At 41.0% G+C, this 18,252-nt stretch overlaps 1 protein-coding gene across 1 annotated transcript in view; it reads left to right on the forward strand.

Moving 5' to 3' along the window:
* LOC115215546 (microtubule-actin cross-linking factor 1) overlaps window positions 1-18,252 on the forward strand; it is a 318,219-nt gene that overhangs the window by 259,889 nt on the left and 40,078 nt on the right. Inside the window, 10 exon segments of the mRNA XM_036505700.1 lie at window positions 1,301-1,402; window positions 2,283-2,453; window positions 2,667-2,822; window positions 4,058-4,255; window positions 11,122-11,250; window positions 11,725-11,895; window positions 13,316-13,471; window positions 15,720-15,926; window positions 17,539-17,658; window positions 17,871-18,037. Coding sequence (XP_036361593.1) covers window positions 1,301-1,402; window positions 2,283-2,453; window positions 2,667-2,822; window positions 4,058-4,255; window positions 11,122-11,250; window positions 11,725-11,895; window positions 13,316-13,471; window positions 15,720-15,926; window positions 17,539-17,658; window positions 17,871-18,037 — 1,577 coding nt within the window.

Here is an 18,252-nt window from a genome sequence, read left to right on the forward strand (position 1 = left end):
ATTAATAATGTTTATTGCTAATTAAACAGCTGTTGGGCCTTATTATATTCTGAACTACTTGTGAAATATATACTTTTCTGCTTTTTATTGTAAATTTGGTTCATCTTCACAAAACTTTGGACATAAATCTCCCAAATAAATGCTATTCTTTGGTTCTGCTGTTTTATTTATTGCACTGAACGAAGTCAACATGGATTTTGATTGGCTGATCAAGAGAGCTGACTCTCAAGCTCTCCAATACCTCATTTCTACACTTTTCCCACATTTTTTGCTCTTATTGCAAACATCCCTTTCCAGTTTTGTAACGGTGCATTTCACACATGCTTTTGTATCCCTATCTGTGACCTGCCCTCTTTGTATTCCTACCATACGCTTTCACTACACCTACAGTTCTCTAACATATGCATATCATATGTCCATTCCTCCTTCGATACTTTGGTGCCATAAATCATAGTCATTTCCCTGCCAAACTAACGCTGCTTCCATAAACAGTAAACATCTTCTTACAGAAATCTGATGTTATTTTACTTGTAACTAAGGCAACAGGGAAACTGCCAATTTTTCTATTGCTTGGCACCATGCATGGCTGTGTGGTTAAGTTTTCTTCCCAACCACATGGTTTCAGGTTCAGTCCCACTGTATGGTTGATGGAAGCTAATGAACAGTCCTTTGTGGACGAAAACTGGACATTCCCAGATGACTTGGTATCTATTCTCAACACTCTGGGTGTGATGTGGCAATAAAACTTCCTATCTAGAAGGAACACAAAGAAATGTCGGAAGCAGGCTTGAACCCTCAACTCACAAGCAGCTGGTCTCATACCTTATCCACTCCACCAACTCATCTCTACATTTCTAATCTTATTAAGAATTTTGATGATGAAAATAAAAATTATTATTTTTCACAAAACATCGAGTGAATGTATAATGGTGGATATAACAAGCCCCTTTGATCCCAGAGTGAAAGAGAAACAACAGGAAAAGCTTCAATGATTTGAAATACAAGATTGGGCACCCATGGGGGATTTAAGAGTGTAAGGGTAGTTCCATCTGTCATCAATTTCCTTGGGTACCATAAGCAGAAATTTCAAACTATTCGATATCATGGTTGTAACATAAGCTTCTGTTATGCAGAAAGCTTGTTTATTAGGGACAGTAAGAATCTTAAGAAAGGTGCAAGATATCTCAGGTCACAGGGTGTGACTTGTTATCCAGCATCTAAGACCAAGAGGTAAAGATTGATGATGATGATGATGATGATAATAATAATAATAATAATAATAACTTTGTTTTCTTTCCAGACGTTTTTAACTTGGTTGAACACGACAGAGGAGAAATTCCAGTGTCTGAAACCAATTGGTAATGAGTTTGAAGACATTAAATCCCAAACTAAGGAATTAAAGGTAATTTATTTGATTTTCCATTATTTTTATTTGTTTTTATTTATTCTTAAACCTTTCATGCCTCTCATCTCATGGATTGTTAGAAGTTCCTATCAGACTCTTCCAGTGCAGCATGTGTTAACATTCTGTTTACTCAGACGTTCTTTAGAATTTGGTCATGGTGTCAGGCTCCCTTCCTTCCAGACGTTTAACAATCTTTTCACTGTTCTAAACATGACTCCTACACAAATGGTAAATTCCTTGTCAACCCTTTTATTAATCAAATTTCTGTTGAAACACATTGTCTTTGTTTCACTCAATTTTGAAAATAATGAATTTAGTAAAATAACTTTGTCATTTTTAAGTTGGTGTTGGAACATAAATTAACGTGACATTTTGATGGAAGATGGTGCTAGCATAGAAATTTCCTGTTTTAAAAAAATTGTAACCGTCCATCAAAATTTCATTTAATGTTCCAAACACCATGATAACATTTTACTGAATTCTTCATTATTTTCAAAATCAATTTGAATAGAGGCAATATATTTCAACAGAAATATAGTAATGAACGGATTAATGGCAAAGTTATAAAATAATAATAATAATAATGAAATTATTGTATACAGTGCTCAGGTGCACCACAACTTGTCAGAAAGTGCGTATAAAGCATATGCAGTAATGTACAAATGTCTGGGAAGTGAACAGTGTATGAGTCAGATACATGCTTGCATGTGTATCCCTCTAAATGTTTGATTATTTTCTAAAGTAGTTGAAATTCCATCTAGGGATTTCAAAGGGTAAAAAATAATCATGAAAGGGTTAAGAATATTTATAGTAGAAAAAGAAATTTTATTCCTTATTTCCTTTATTTTGTTTTCATTTTCTGTTTTTGAAATTTCAGGAATTTAAATCCAATGTTGATGCAAAACAAGAAGAGGTTGAGAATCTTAACCAACAAGCTACTGAGTTGTCGAAAGACAGCACCAACGACCAATCTATCTATATCAAAGAACCAATTGCCAATATGAATCTACGTTGGGATATGCTTATTGGAAATATTGCAGATCGAGAGGTAGGACTGTTTTAATATTGACCATGTTCTTCCAAACCTCCATCTATCTTCTCTTCTCTACCTCTCCTCTTGCTCCCCCACTCACCTCTCATCCCCCCTCTCACTCACTCCTCTTGCTCCCCTCTCACTCTCCTCCTCTCACTACCACTCTACCCACTCACCTCTCTGTTCAGTTCAGTAGATAATCTAAACACCCTTTCCATCTGTTTTCAGCGCCAACTACAAGCAGCTCTCTTGAATGTGGGACAGTTTGACCATGCACTCAATGAAATCCTAACATGGCTTTTTAAAACTGGCAAAGCAGTTGACAATGTTCAACAATTGTTTGGTGACCCAAGAACCATTGAGATGGAACTATCCAAATTAAATGTTTGTATTCTTTTGTTTTATTCTCCTCATTTATTTTTTTTCCTGTTATTATATTGGTACAAGAGTTAAAGTCATCAGTAAACTAAACCTGTGAATTGGGATTAAAGCCCTTCAGAAAGGCATGATAGTCGTAACTTCCCATTTCCCTTGGTTATGACTGTATGCTCTCTCTCTTACTCTTTTGTTTCAGTCATTTGATTGTGGCCATGCTGGAGCACCGCCTTTACTTGAGCAAATCGACCCCGGGACTTATTCTTTGTAAGCCTAGTACTTATTCTATCGGTCTCTTTTGCCGAACCGCTAAGTGATGGGGACGTAAACACACCAGCATCAGTTGTCAAGTGATTTGGGGGAACAAACACAGATACAAACACACACACACACACACATACATACATACATACATACATACATATACATATATATATATATATATATATATACATACATACATACACACATATATATATATGATGGGCTGGGCTTCTTTCATTTTCCATCTACCAAATCCACTCACAAGGCTTTGGTCAGCCCAAGGCTATAGTAGAAGACACTTGCCACGCAGTGGGACTGAACCCGGAAGCATGTGGTTCATAAGCAAGCTGCTTACTACACAGCCACTCCTACCTATATCTAAAACTGCTGTAAATAGCCTGGTAAGAACCACCATTCAACAAGTTTACGACCTGGTCTCAATGTCCTCAGGACAACTTGAGTGAATTTGGTAAATGGAAACTGTGTGGAAGCTTATTGTATATGTCCATCATTATCCTCATCATATAACATCCATTTTCTATGCAGGCATGGGTTGGATGGTTTGACAGGGGCTCGCAAGGCAGAAGACTGCACCAGGCTTCACTGTCTGTTTTGGCAGGGTTTTACAACTGGATGCCCTTCTTAACACCAACCATCTTAAAGAGCAGACTAAAACATCCAAAGTTTCGGCATGTGTATGTGTGTCCACCACTTGACAACTGGCATTGGTTTATTTATATCCCCATAACTTAGAAGTTTGACAAAAGAGACTGATAGAATAAGTATCAAACTTTAAAGATAACTACTCTGCTTGTTTTGTTCAACCTTTCAAAGCAGAGCCCCCAGCAGAGTGGCAGTTCAATGGCTGAAACAAGTTGAAAATAAATAACATATTAATTGATTGATTTAATTTCTTGTTGTTAATGGATTGAATTAGTTTTGCATTTTGAAATGATTTACATATTTTTCTTTTCTTTTAGGTTCTTCAAAATGATATCCAAGCCCATCTCCCCAGTGTAGACTCTCTCAATGAAGTTGGGAAAAAGATGGTAGCTGCTGAAAATGATCTGGAAGTTTCTTCTATCAAAGGTCGACTGGACAGTTTGAATTCCAATTGGGAAGAATTGTTAGATAAAAGCTTAAATAAACGCCAAGAACTTGAAGGATCTTTGAAAGAGGTAAATTGCATTGTTTTGGAATTAGTTTATTTCCTTGTTATTATGGTCTTGTTTTAGTTTCTGGCCAATAAGCCACCAATTCTTTATGGATCATCATTTGTACTTGACCGTCTGTTTGGGACCTGGTCAGATTTTGGAGCTGAAACATTTTGTGTATATTTTTGCTCCTAAAACAAAAAAACTGTCTGGAATTAACTTATCAGACTACATAACTGTGGATTAGGTGTTCAAATTTGTTGTAGGTGTAACGTGAAAGGATCTATCATCGAAACACTGGCAGGGTGTCGAGATCCTTTCTAGTCACATACAAAATTCTTGTAGAAAACAAACAGACGAAACTCAGGTTAAAGGTGAACAGACAACTTGGTTTATTGATTCATGGTTGTACGTTGTCTGATGGGGGAATAGACAGCCTCTGATGTATTGCTGGTGTTGGTCGTTGAGGTTGGTTGAAGTTGGTTGAAGCTGGTGTGTGGCTGTCAGAGCCAGGAAAACCGTGACCGATCGCAGTGCTGTCTTGAGCCGAAGAGAGAGATTTGAGGTTCGCGGGCTCGAGAGATGTTTTCCCGCACATGCGCATGGGGAAGACTTCCGGTGGCCACCGGAAGTAGTCCCATTCTGCGCATGCGCGCCGAACCTACACTGTAGCATCACTACAGGGCTCCCCTCCGAGTGCGAAGTACGGCAACCAGAATATTGTGGTGGTGCTGCAGAAAACAGAAGGCTTGCCGATCCCCAGAAGACTTGGTACATACTATTATACAATAAGAAACATTTTAAAGTTAAATGTAAATTGTTTTTGAAAGTTTCTTGGGCCAATGCACTGTTCTGCCCGACTTTGTAACATACGGTGTGCTCGGGGCACCCGTTGACGGCGAGGGTGGTGTTGTAGGAGCCGGTGAAGGTGTTTGTGCAGGTGAAGGCGTTTGTGCAGGTGAAAGTGTTGTTAAAGGTGCATAGGGGGTGTGTCAAGGTTGTCATCAAAAGATGAAGACGTCTCAAAATGTGCCTTTTTTAAACGGTCCACGGAAACGGTCTCCGAACGACCATTTATCTCAATCGTGAAAACCTTTGGTGTGCGAGAAAGCACACGAAAAGGTCCTTTATAGGGAGAAACAAGTGGGCCCTTCACAGAATCGTCCCGAACAAAAACATGCGACCAGGTGTTCATATCCGGTGGAAGATGGGACGGTGGAGATTGCTTTCTGGGAAGCATGGGCGGAAGGTTTGAAAAATATTCCCGCAGTCTGGTGACATAGGTCGCCGGATCATGGGGCGGGGAAGTGTCTGGCACCAACATCGTACCGGGCAATGCCAGTGTGGTACCATACAGCAGCTCTGCAGCAGAAAACCCCAGGTCTGCCTTGACAGCAGTCCGACAGCCGAGAAGCACAATGGGCAGAAATTCGATCCAGGACTGTGGGTCCGAAGAGGCACGAAGAGCGGCCTTGAGCTGTCTATGGAACCGCTCAACCAATCCATTAGACGCTGGATGGTAGCTTGTGGTGTGGATATGGTGCATACCCAAAATTCGCGACAATTCGCGAAATAGCGAGGCCTCAAACTGTCGTCCACGATCAGTTGTCAATCGGGACGGGACTCCGAAACGAGAAATCCAGTTTGAAACGAAAGCTCGCGCAACAGTCTCAGCAGAAATGTCTGCTATCGGAATGGCTTCTGGCCAGCGGGAGAAACGATCGACACAAGTTAATAGATAAGAGAACCGCGACTCACAGGCCATGGTCCAACCAGATCGATGTGGACATGGCGAAAACGGGCCTCCGTGGGGGGAAATTGTCCAAGCGGGGCACGAACGTGCCGTTGAATCTTGGATCGTTGACACTTGGAGCAGGTGCGTGTCCAACAAGTAATTGTGCGACGCATATTCGGCCAGAAAAACGAGCAGTGATTAGTTTGAGGGTGGCAGCGATGCCAGGATGTGATAAGGAGTGCAGTGCTTCAAACACTGAGCGTTGATGGGTCTCAGGCACCAGTGGCCTGGGAGATCCAGTTGAAGTGTCACAAAGAATGGTGCCTTCGGCTGACGGAAGCGGAAGGTAGGAAAACTGGCAACAGGAGAACTTGGAGAAGTTAAATCTAACGACGCCAAAGGTGGCTGCTCCTGCGATATGGCAGCTAAGTCGATAGCAGCAGGAGACGAAAGGGCGCAAACTGGAAGGCGAGAGAGAGCGTCAGCAGGAACGTTCTCTTTTCCAGGTATGTGTCGAATGTTGCTAGTAAATTGAGAGATAAAATCCAGGTGCCGAAAAGCACGGGGTGAGAGTTTGTCCGTTTTTGAAAACAGGGCAAACGTAAGGGGCTTGTGATCCGTATAGATCACAAAATCTCGCCCTTCAAGTTGATGCTGGAAATGACGAACCGATAGGTAGATCGCTAGGAGCTCACGATCAAAGGTGCTGTATCGTCGTTCAGCTGGTTGCAGTTGACGGGAAAAGAAGGCTAGAGGTCGAACATGGTCATCCACTGTGTGTTGTAACACAGCGCCAATCGCAGTGTCCGATGCGTCCACAGTCAAAGAGAGAGAAGCACCAGGAACTGGATGTGCAAGCAAAGAAACAGAAGCCAGCTCCTTCTTAATGGACTCAAAGGCTGTCACTGCCTCAACAGAGAGGGTGACTTGACTGTCCTTTCTAGGAGAGTCCTTTAACAGCCTGGTGAGAGGTAGCAGCTTATCTGCACAACCGGGAATGAAGCGTCGGTAGAAATTGACCATCCCTAGATAATGCCTGAGCTGGCGCAAGGAAGTGGGGGGTGCGATGCGTTGAATGGCATCGACTTTTGACGAGAGGGGGCTGATTCCAGTCGAATCAATATGATGCCCTAGGAAATCTAGGGAAGAGCGTCCGAAAACACACTTGTCGGGGTTATGCGTATGCTATACGCGCGAAGACGCTGGAAGAGTTGAGAAAGGTGCCGGAGATGATTTTCTCGTGTGTCGCTCGCAATGAGTATGTCATCGACATAGGCAAACACAAAATCAAGACCGCGGACAACCTCATCAATGAAACGCTGGAAGGTGCTAGTAGCATTCCGCAAACCGAAACTCATGTACAAAAACTCAAAACACCCAAACGGGGTAGTGATTGCAGTTTTTGGAACGTCGGCTGGGTTGACCGGTATTTGGTGGTAAGCGCGTATCAGATCGACCTTCGAAAAAATGGTACAACCATGGAGATTTGCTGTAAAGTCCCGGAGATTTCTAATCGGATAGCGATCGGCTATTGTGACGGCATTGAGGTGTCGATAGTCTCCAACCGGGCGAAAATCAGACTCGCCCTTTCGCGCCAAATGAAGGGGAGATGCCCATGGGCTGGTGGAGGGGCGTATAATGCCAAGTTGAAGCATGTGCTCAAACTCGGCTCTGGTGTTTTAAGTCGGTCTGGCGCTAGGCGCCGGGGGCGTGAGAATACAGGTGGCCCATTGGTGGTGATGAAATGGAGGGTCGAGTGGGTAGGATTTTCCGGTTTAAAGGCAATGTCCACTAGCTCCGGAAATGAAACCAAAAGAGAGTGAAATGGGTCTCCAGAGGTGGCAACAAAGAATGTCGGGCTAAGGACCGCAGTGGTGGAACTCCCAGTCGGTGTAGAGAGCGACGTCGTGCTATCAAGAAGCCTCCGACGCCTGACATCCACCAATAGGTTAAACCTATCCAGGAAATCAGCGCCGAGAATAGGATGTGGGATGTCAGCGATGACGAAAACCCATCGAAAGTCTCGGCGAAGGTTGAGGTTGAGGCGCAGCGAAATCTGACCGTAAGTGGTTATGGGAGACGAGTCAATAGCATGCAAGACAATCGAAGAGCGCTTCGGCTTGTCTGCAGCCAGACGAAGGGGCCAGATGCTGCAACAGGAACCGGTGTCTACCATGAAGAATGTCTTCGACACCAGATCTTTTACATAGAATGCACGATGTTTGGGAAACGAGATGGAAGAAGGTGACGTGCTCACCTCCTCCGGTTTTAGTTTTCCGAGGGCTTGAAAGTGCACGGCTGGGTACACCGATCTGCCCTTTTGGTAGAGCGACTACGACTGCGTTGTCGGCGCTCGATCGCACGGGATAGATCGTCGATTCGCCGCGTGAGCGCATCAATCCGCTCGGCTAGTGAAATTTGCGCAGGGCCCCCTATACATGCACAGAGGCCTCGCGATGGAGATGGATTCGGAAATTCCAGTATTCCATCGGCCGTCGTGGCAATCTGAATATTGCTCTCCCCCGAACGTGTGTTGCGGCGGAGGATTTCTGCTTTCACAGACGCGTATGTGGCATCCGGGTGGGGACTTATTATTAGATCCCTGATCGATGCGGCGAGTCGGGGATGTAAGCCGGAATATAGCAGGTGCAACTGCTGCTGTGGAGAAATGGCATGTGCATCAAAATACCACTCCACTTGGGCAAACCATAGGCCCATATCCCCCGTAAATGAAGGCAAACCTGAAGCCATGCCTTTGTCGGAAGGAATCTGTGAGAAGGGGGCAGAAGGTATGGTCTAGAAGTGGAGAGAGAACACGTGGAACCGAGAAGGCAATTCAAAATTGTGTTTGTGTGTGCACCTCGTGGGTAGCAAAAAAAGGAATAGGTGTGTACAAGGAAAACAAAATACAGAAAAGGAAAAAAAAATGAATGTGTGTGTGTTTTCTTTTTTCTTTGTTTTTTTTTTTTTTTTTTTTGTACTGTGTGCGATGAATAAGGCTATTTTACCCACCTCGCCGTGCTGAAAAGGAGAAAATAGGAAAATAAATGTGAATTTCCGCGCTCTTCGGCCCCAAAAAAAAACCTGTTCGCTGTGTCTTCTTCTATCCTGTTCTTTTTCTCAACTAGGGGTCACCAATTGTAACGTGAAAGGATCTATCATCGAAACACTGGCAGGGTGTCGAGATCCTTTCTAGTCACATACAAAATTCTTGTAGAAAACAAACAGACGAAACTCAGGTTAAAGGTGAACAGACAACTTGGTTTATTGATTCATGGTTGTACGTTGTCTGATGGGGGAATAGACAGCCTCTGATGTATTGCTGGTGTTGGTCGTTGAGGTTGGTTGAAGTTGGTTGAAGCTGGTGTGTGGCTGTCAGAGCCAGGAAAACCGTGACCGATCGCAGTGCTGTCTTGAGCCGAAGAGAGAGATTTGAGGTTCGCGGGCTCGAGAGATGTTTTCCCGCACATGCGCATGGGGAAGACTTCCGGTGGCCACCCGGAAGTAGTCCCATTCTGCGCATGCGCGCCGAACCCTACACTGTAGCATCACTACATAGGCACTACATTGTGCTGCAGTTCACCTAGCCCTAAAAATACACACAAAATTCCTGAGAGAAAGAGTGCAGCAGAAGAACTGGCCATGGTTGTGGTGCTAGGGAAGTCAGGCAGGGGGTAACGGTGTCTTCATGAAGCTAATGTTTTACCATTTTTTTTTCTTTTTACTTAGACTTTTTACTTTACAGACTGATGCACATCATATGTTTCCTGTTAAAATGTTTGTCTACCTGTAAAATATGGTGTGGGCTTGTTTTTCCTTCAGTTTTTGCTGCACCCAGGATCAGGAAAGATCTGTCCTTATATTATTCCTGTTCTTTCATCTCTTCTACCCATTATTTCCACAGACAGGTCTTTGTTCATCCATCTCAAACTATCGGACCTAATACTCCATCACAATAACATTCTACCTGCCACATTCTTAACCAATATTTCTCTGGCATTCTTTGTAAAGGACAAATGTAGCCGCTGCAAAGCATCAAATGTTATTTATTTACAACAGTCGCTTTACTCCTAGATGGATGCTGACACAACTTATAAATTCTAGGTTATAAATGTCTGGTGTGGCCAAATAGTTATTTGTATTGAGAAATGACTCGTGACTTCAAGAACGCAACATGTCTTGTGTTGTTGTGAAAGAGAGTGTTTTTGGAAGTATGATAAATATTAAATACCTTTGGCCTGTCTATCTATCAGATTAGCTACATTATGAAGATCTGGCCTGTCTATCTATCAGATTAGCTACATTATGAAGATCTGGCCTGTCTATCTATCAGATTAGCTACATTATGAAGATCTGGCCTGTTTATCTATCATCAAACAGAAATAGCTGTACAACACAGGATTCAGCAGTATTTATGAAGCAGCAGGCAAGGCTTGCCAGTGCCACCTGACTGGTTTCCATGCTGGTGGCATGTAAAAAGCACCATTTGAGTGTGATCGTTACCAACGTCGCCTTACTGGCACGTGAAAAAACATTCGCGCGAGGTCGTTGCCAGTGCCGCTTGACTGGCTGCTGTGTAGGTAGCACGTAAAAAACACCATTTGAGCATGGCCATTGCCAGTACCGCCTGACTGGCCCTCTTGCCAGTGGCACGTAAAAGCACCCACTATACACTCGGAGTGGTTGGCGTTAGGAAAGGCATCCAGCTGTAGAAAATCTGCAAGATCAAGATTGGAGCCTGGCGCAGTCATCTGGTTCGCCAGTCCTCAGTCAAATCGTCCAACCCATGCCAGCATGGAAAGCGGACGTTAAACGATGATGATGAAAGCTTGTGCTCTTTTATATTCTAAAAATCAAGCAAGCTGTATGGAAATTTCATGGCCCATTTTATAGTAGAGTACAGTGTCAACTATAAACATCTCCCCACTTTGTAATAATATCCTGTCATATCGTTCATAATCCTTTGATTAATTTCTAGGAAATCTTGAGTTGGTACAGTTAATAGAGCAGATATAGAGTAGGACAACAACATGTGTCCATGCCTCGTTATATCTTCCGCTTTTGATAACATTTATGTTTCCTTTTTTTTTGACACATTTTGTCTTTTGTGTTGTTTCTGAGATTTTATGTGAATTTCAAATGAATTTCATTCCAGGCCCAGGTTTTTACTGGAGAACTGCAAGACTTACAGGTGCGCCTTGGCGAAATAGAGAACCTATTGATACAGTCTCATCCAGTTGGTGGTTTACCTGACACGGCAAAGGATCAACTCGACAAATTTATGGTATTTTACATTTCTCTTCCGTTGACTGTCTCCTGCTTAAACATAACATTAAATATTTATTCTCATCTCTCTCTCTCTTACACTCTCTCTTCTCCTTTATTGATCTTATTCTCTCTCTTACTCTTTCTCTATCTCTCTCTCTCTCTCTCTCACACACACACACTCAGACTATTTTTGTCTCTCTCTCTCACAGTTTTTTGTTTGTTTGTGTCTCTCTCTCTTTCTCTCCCCCCTCTGTTTTTGCTTCTCTCTCACTATTTTCTCTTTTTCTCTCTCCCCCGTTTTTGTCTCTCTCTCACACACTCTATTTTTCTCTTTCTCTCCCCCCTCTACTTTTGTCTCTTTCTCTCTCTCTCTCTTTTCTCTTCTCCATTTCTGTTTTCATTACCATCTAAACATGTGCTTCCTGTGTTGAGTCACTTTGTCAGAAGCCATTCACTCGTCTCTCACCATTCTCTAATTCTATATTTGCAGAACATTTACGCAGAACTGAAACTGCTTGATGACATTGTTACCAAAGTGAAAGTTGATGGAGAACGAATTCTAGAAAAGACTGATGATACATCAACGTCAAAGATTCGCTCCAACTTGCAAGCTGTCCAGCAACAAAATGACCACATCAATGCAAGAGCCGTCGACCGCAAAGTAAGGCCAACCTTTCGCTTCCTAAAACTTCTAACTTTTGCTCTTTCGACTGCTGCTGCTGCTACTGCTGCTGCTGATTTCTTTTCTCACTGTTGAAGAAATAAGTACAAGCATTGCTGTATGCTTCAATTTGCTTCCCAACCACAGGGTTTTGAGTTCAGTCTCACTTCTTGGCACCGTGGGCCAACCAAAGCATTGTGAGATGGAAACTAAAAGAAGCCTGTTGTGTGTGTTTGGATCTCCTTGTCTTGACATGTGTGATAGTTCTAAATGAGTGTAGCCATTTAGAACAAGCAGTGGTTTTTGTTACCAGTCTTCTGTGAACGCATGTTCAGTCATGGGGAAGTATTACTTTGCTTGGAAATAGGTGAGAGTTGCTAACAGGAAAGGCATCATCCGTCCAGCTGTAGAAAATCTTCCTCAATGAATTTTATCTGAACCATGGAAGCATGAAAAAATGGATGTTAAATCAATGATGATAAAGGAAATACTGGCTGTGTATTTTATTAGCAAAACAGCCATGAAAGATTAAATCATACTCTTCATTATCATCATATTATGTCCACATTCTATGCTGAGATAGGTTGGACTGTTTAACCAGATCTGATGAGTCTGAGGTCTGTATCATTCTCCAATATCTATTTTGGCATAATTCCCATGGTCGGATATACTTCCTAATGCCAACCACTTTACAGAATGTAGAATTTTTTTTTTTTTTGTGGCAACACCAGTACAATAGAGGTTGCTTTGCCCTCAGCAAAACTAAAAAGCTCTCTCAAACCTGGTGTTGCCACTACACAATTCAATTTACAAACCACTTACAAATAATGCTGGATGAATATTTTTCTTGTGGCACCAGCATCAGTGGGATTACCAAATACCTTGCAAGACAAAAGAGAGAGCCAACTCCTGTGACTGAAAGGATAGACATTAAAGTATGAGAATGGAAGAAAGATTTGTTGTGGTGAGATGATGATAATGAGGGGAGTATCAGAGGAAACATTGGCTGTGTATTTTATTAACAAAACAGCCTTGAAAGAATTAAACCATACTCACCACCATTTTATGTCTGCCTTCTGTCCTGACAAAATCTGGACAATTTGAAAGGATCCAACAAATCAGAGGACCCATGCTCCAGTGTCTCAGTTTTGGCATGGTTTCTATGGTTGAATACCTTTTCTGATGCCAACCATTTTACAGAGCATCCTAGGTGTTTATTTTATATAATTTTTTTCATGGCATCAGCACTATGGAAGTCAAGTGGAAAGGTTAAAGAATATCCTTGACCGAAAGAAGAATATGAAAGAGAGTGATGAGACCGGGTCAGATGTAATAAACAAATAATTATTGCCTTTGGTATGAAATCTTTTGAAGCCTTGATTATATTCTAACAATATCTTTGGTTTTCTGTGATTTTCAGAATAAACTGGAGGAAGCGGTTGGTCATGCCAGTACATTCCATGATGATTTACACAAATTTATTGGTTGGTTGACTGATACTGAGAAAGAACTGAACAATCTTCAACCCGTTAGCAGAATTTTGGAGAAGATTACTGCACAAATTGAAGACCATAAAGTAAGATGGCAAATAATGTTGCTGTGTTTTTTGTTTTTTATTACATTGAAATAGAAGTGAAGCCAGTTCTAAATTAATTTAGTTCACCCCCGCTAAATATAACAGCTATATGTACCTCAGATGATACACGCACGCACGCACGCGCGCGCGCGCGCGCGAATGAATTATCCTTTGTTTACCGTTAACATGGAAAATTCAATAAAGTTACCAGGGTAGCAAAATTCACGCAAGTAACACAGATGAAGCGACCTATTCAAAGGTAGAAACTCCTGGTTAATGTCTAGTAATTTGTGTAGTATAAGTAGATAAATGGAGTTGAACGCAGATGTTATTAAAATTCTTTTATTTTCGACATATGTTTCAAAGACAACATTGGTTTTATTCCAAAGGAATAAACGGTGTAAAATGCAATCTTCTCATCAGGAAAGAAAGAGAGCCTATCTCAACAACAAGACATTATAACAATTACGATGACTACATAAATGATAAACAGAACGTCATTAAGTATTTTTAAAAAACCGTTAGTAGATTCGACGTCAAAGGCAGACACTAGAAAGAGAAGGGTTAAAGGAATAATAAGTAGAGAACAAATAGAGAGGGATACGTTGGTTAAAAAAATGTTCAAAGGCTTAGAAGTAGATTTCTCTATTGAAGTAAAGTGCAAGTTAAACTAACTGGTCAGACCATAAAGACTGGCAAAAATCACTTATATGAGCTAAAGGTATGTTTCTGCCAGTGTTTACATTTGTAAGATCGCTCTATAAGTGTGTTATTCCTTTGGTATAAAACCAATGTTGTCTTCGAAACATATGTCGAAAGTAAAAGAATTTTAATAACATCTGCATTCAATTCCATTTATTTACTTATATATATATATATAGGACCCAGAGAGCTGGTTTCTATAGCAACATAAATCACCAATATCACAACATTTCCCTGAACATGAAATTGTTTTGCTCAAGAACACAATGCATTGCCCAGTCTGGGAATTGAAACTGTGATCTTGTGATTGAGTGCAGCACCCTAACCGTTAGGCCATGCACCTTCACAATCACACATTAGTTTCGAAAAGTAACAGGGCAAGTTGTATAATGTAATCCTAGATGCACCTAAAATGACAAGGTGGGCAAGGCTGGAATACCTTTTTTCATAGGACTGTTTGATGGAAGTTGGCTTCACACTAAACAACAACAGTATTGATTATTGCAATGGACACCCTATTAAGCTAGCATGTTGGCTTGCTAGAAACAGCAGCCGATTCTCTCTCAAATGACTGACCTTAAAATGGAAAGACACATCAGATAATGTAACCCTAAGTGCACAAACTGAAAAAATACACATTTGATCATAGTTCTTTTCCATCAAGCTTGGCCTGGGGTTAAACAGGATCACCATCACAATGGATGAGCCAATGAAAGCACCTCTATGCAGTTTCTTCATTTGCTAGGTAAATCTACCTTAAATTACATCCATTAAGCAAGGATGGTCATATTGGATAATGTAGTCCTTAAAAAATGGGTTAGTCACAGGTCAAATGTCTTTAGTTGTATGTGTTCTCAGTCAGGTCTGTCCAGGAGCTAAACTACATCATTGAAATAGATTCTATATAATTATATTGGAGCGAACAGATGTGATGGTCATAGGTGAAATGTCTTTTACCTTCTATACCACATGTACAATTTAATTATGTTGGAGCAAACAAAACTTAGAAACCTTTCTTCTCTTATTTTTCATCATTATCATCGTTTAGTGTCCGTTTTCCATGTTGGCATGGGTTGGATGGTTTGACTGAGGGCTGGAGAGCCAGCGGTTGCTCCAATCTGATCTGACAATGTTTCTACAGCTGGATGCCCTTCCTAATGCCAATCACTCCGAGAGTGTAGTGGGTGCTTTTTACATGCCACCAGCACAAGGGCCAGTCAGGCGGGCCTGGCATTGGCCACGTTTGGATACTGCTTTTTACATGCTACTGGCACAGGAGCCAGGCTGGTGGGCCTGGCATTGATCACATTTGGATACTGCTTTTTACGTGCCACCGGCACAGGAGCCAGTCACGGGGCATGGGCATCAGAGAGAAACAGGAGCACTGACAAGGCATCTGTTGATGGCTTTATGCCCTGTAGGGAGCTGAAAGGCTAAAAGAAGACCAAGAGGTCATAGAAACTATTTTGAAGAATGTAAGAATATATTTCATTTTCACTGTAAAGGACCGATAAATAAAAAATGTTCTTTTCCCTTTTTATTGCAGAGCTTACAAAAGGATATTGCTCAAAATAGAGAAGCTATGATACTTTTGGATAAACGAGGAACCCATTTGAAGTATTTTAGTCAAAAACAGGATGTCATCCTTATCAAGAATCTCTTGTCAAGTGTACAGCATCGGTGGGAGAAAATTGTGTCTCGAAGTGCTGAACGCACGCGGCATTTAGAACGAGGTTATAAAGAAGCCAGGCAGGTAGGTGAAACGTTGCAGACTTTGTCAAGAGATTGGTGCAGAAATGATTTGTGTAATAAAAGATTTGTTCAGTTTAGGTGATGGAAGAAATGATTAAGTTAATAGAACACCAATCTTGGTTTCTGTTTTACAGCATTTATAACTGTTTTGGGTTGTAATCTTAGAATTTGATCTTAATAGCATGTTATCTATAAGATTAATGTTACCATCATTATCAGTTGGGTTCTGTGATGGAAACTTCTTGTTTTCAAGTGATCTAAATTTTAATTTCATATTAATATGGTCAAACAGCTTCATAATGACAGTTTATTTTATTAGAAGCTTTTTCATTTTCAAAATTAATTGAACCAAAGGCAGAAATATGGTTTAAAAAAAGGGTTAATCAACTGCATCCAGTTCCTACACTTAAATTATACCAAGAAATAAATATTGGTTTCAAATTTTGGCTCAAGGCCAGCAATTTTGAGGGAGGGGTTAAGTCAATTGCACCGACCCCTGTGTTCAACTGGGACTTATTTTATTGACCCTGAAATAATGAAAGGCAAAACTGACCTCAGCTGAATTTGAACCAAGAAATATAACAATTATTATTTTAACACGTTTGCTACCACATTTCTATTGAAATACACCACCTTTGTTCCAATCAATTCTGAAAATAACAAAGAATTTAGTAAAATAACTTTATCATTTTTAAGCTGGTGTTTGGAACAGAAATGAACCTGAAGTTTTGATGGAATGTCTTAATTTGGATCATTTTAAATATGAAGTTTGTATCATAGAACCAAGGACAGTCTTGGAAAGGTTGCTATCAAAAGTATTTATTTGGTTTGTTGTGTGCCTACATCAATGACTGATGCATCTGGACACATCTTCAGTGATGTGCCTGGTATCATTGGGTATTTTGGGTCTTTCAACATCATACAGCCTCCTCCAGGTGACCCAGCTGGGGCTGATCAAACCCCTGCTTATGTCCAGGTGGCCACCTAGCTACCCTATGGTTCTCCTCTTTTGATCTGCAGCCATCTTGAAGCCCTCTCTTCTGCATCAGTGGTACAGCAGATGGCCTTCCTCCTCACTTCCTCATTGCCCAAACTGCTGAAGGCTCTGGTCAGGGAACGGGCTGTGAAACCCCTGCATCCAACCTCCACTGGGAGACACCTCACTCTCCAACCATCCCACTAGCAGTCACTGACCAGACCCACGTACATGGAGAGCTTTTTCTCAAAAGCTTCTTCCCTGCAATCTTCTCATGGGACAGTCAGCTCCAGCAGCACCACTTGGTGGACTCAGACACAAGGACAATGTCTGGTCACAGGGTGGTGACCACAATGTGGCCAGAGAACTTCAGTATAGATGTGCCAATGAATCAAACCCAGAATGCAGTGAACTGAAACTAAATTCTGTAAATTGTCTTCTGTTTCTCTCTACAGGAATTGACAGAAAATAAAATTATGAAAATTTTAAGCTGCTGATTTGATAACTATAAAAAAAAAATGTCTATATTCTTATCAATATTTATCCCTCCTCTATTTTTTACTTTACAGACAGCAAATACACTTTTTGTTATGATTTGTTTATAATTTTTGTATTCACTTTTTGCTTTATCTTTCAGTTCCATAATTTATGGAATGAGTTACTTGACTGGCTTAACGAAGCAGATAAAATCCTTGATTCAGACACATCGATCAGCAATGATCCAGCAAAGATTAAAGTTCAAATTGCAAAACACAAGGTAACTGCCATTTATATTTATTGTATATATATATATATATTCACACACACACACTCTCTCTCTCTCTCTTATTCAATAAATCTTTATACAAATCTGGTTTTAACAACTCCAAATGCAAAATGCGACACAGAAGCTTTCAAATTAACAAGGCCTATAACTTTTTATATATGTCATTCAGTTATCTAAAACAATATTTATTTGATATTTTTCAGGAATTTCAAAGAAATCTGGGCAGCAAGCAACCAGTGTATGATACAATAAATCGTACCGCTCGTAACTTAAAAGATCGTTCACCAGTTAGCGATCATCCTGCCATTCAACAAAAACTGAGTGAATTGAAGGGCAGATGGAATACAGTTTGTGGGAAGTCTGTAGCCCGGTAAGTTTTTTTCTTTACAATGCTTGCTTAGAATTTAGTGTTCTGTTTGAAGTTGGTGCTTGTTCCTGAAGAATATCCATGGTTGTAGATTCAATCTATCACTTGGTTTGACTTCACCATCTGGCTTTTGTACTTTGAGCAAACTTAATTCTGTTGCAAAAACTTGGAGATGGGCTTACTGTCAGAGAAATAACTTCTTTTATTCTTACCTTCAG

Source organism: Octopus sinensis, linkage group LG9, assembly GCF_006345805.1.
Source record: "Octopus sinensis linkage group LG9, ASM634580v1, whole genome shotgun sequence".
NCBI classification, from domain to species: domain Eukaryota; kingdom Metazoa; phylum Mollusca; class Cephalopoda; order Octopoda; family Octopodidae; genus Octopus; species Octopus sinensis.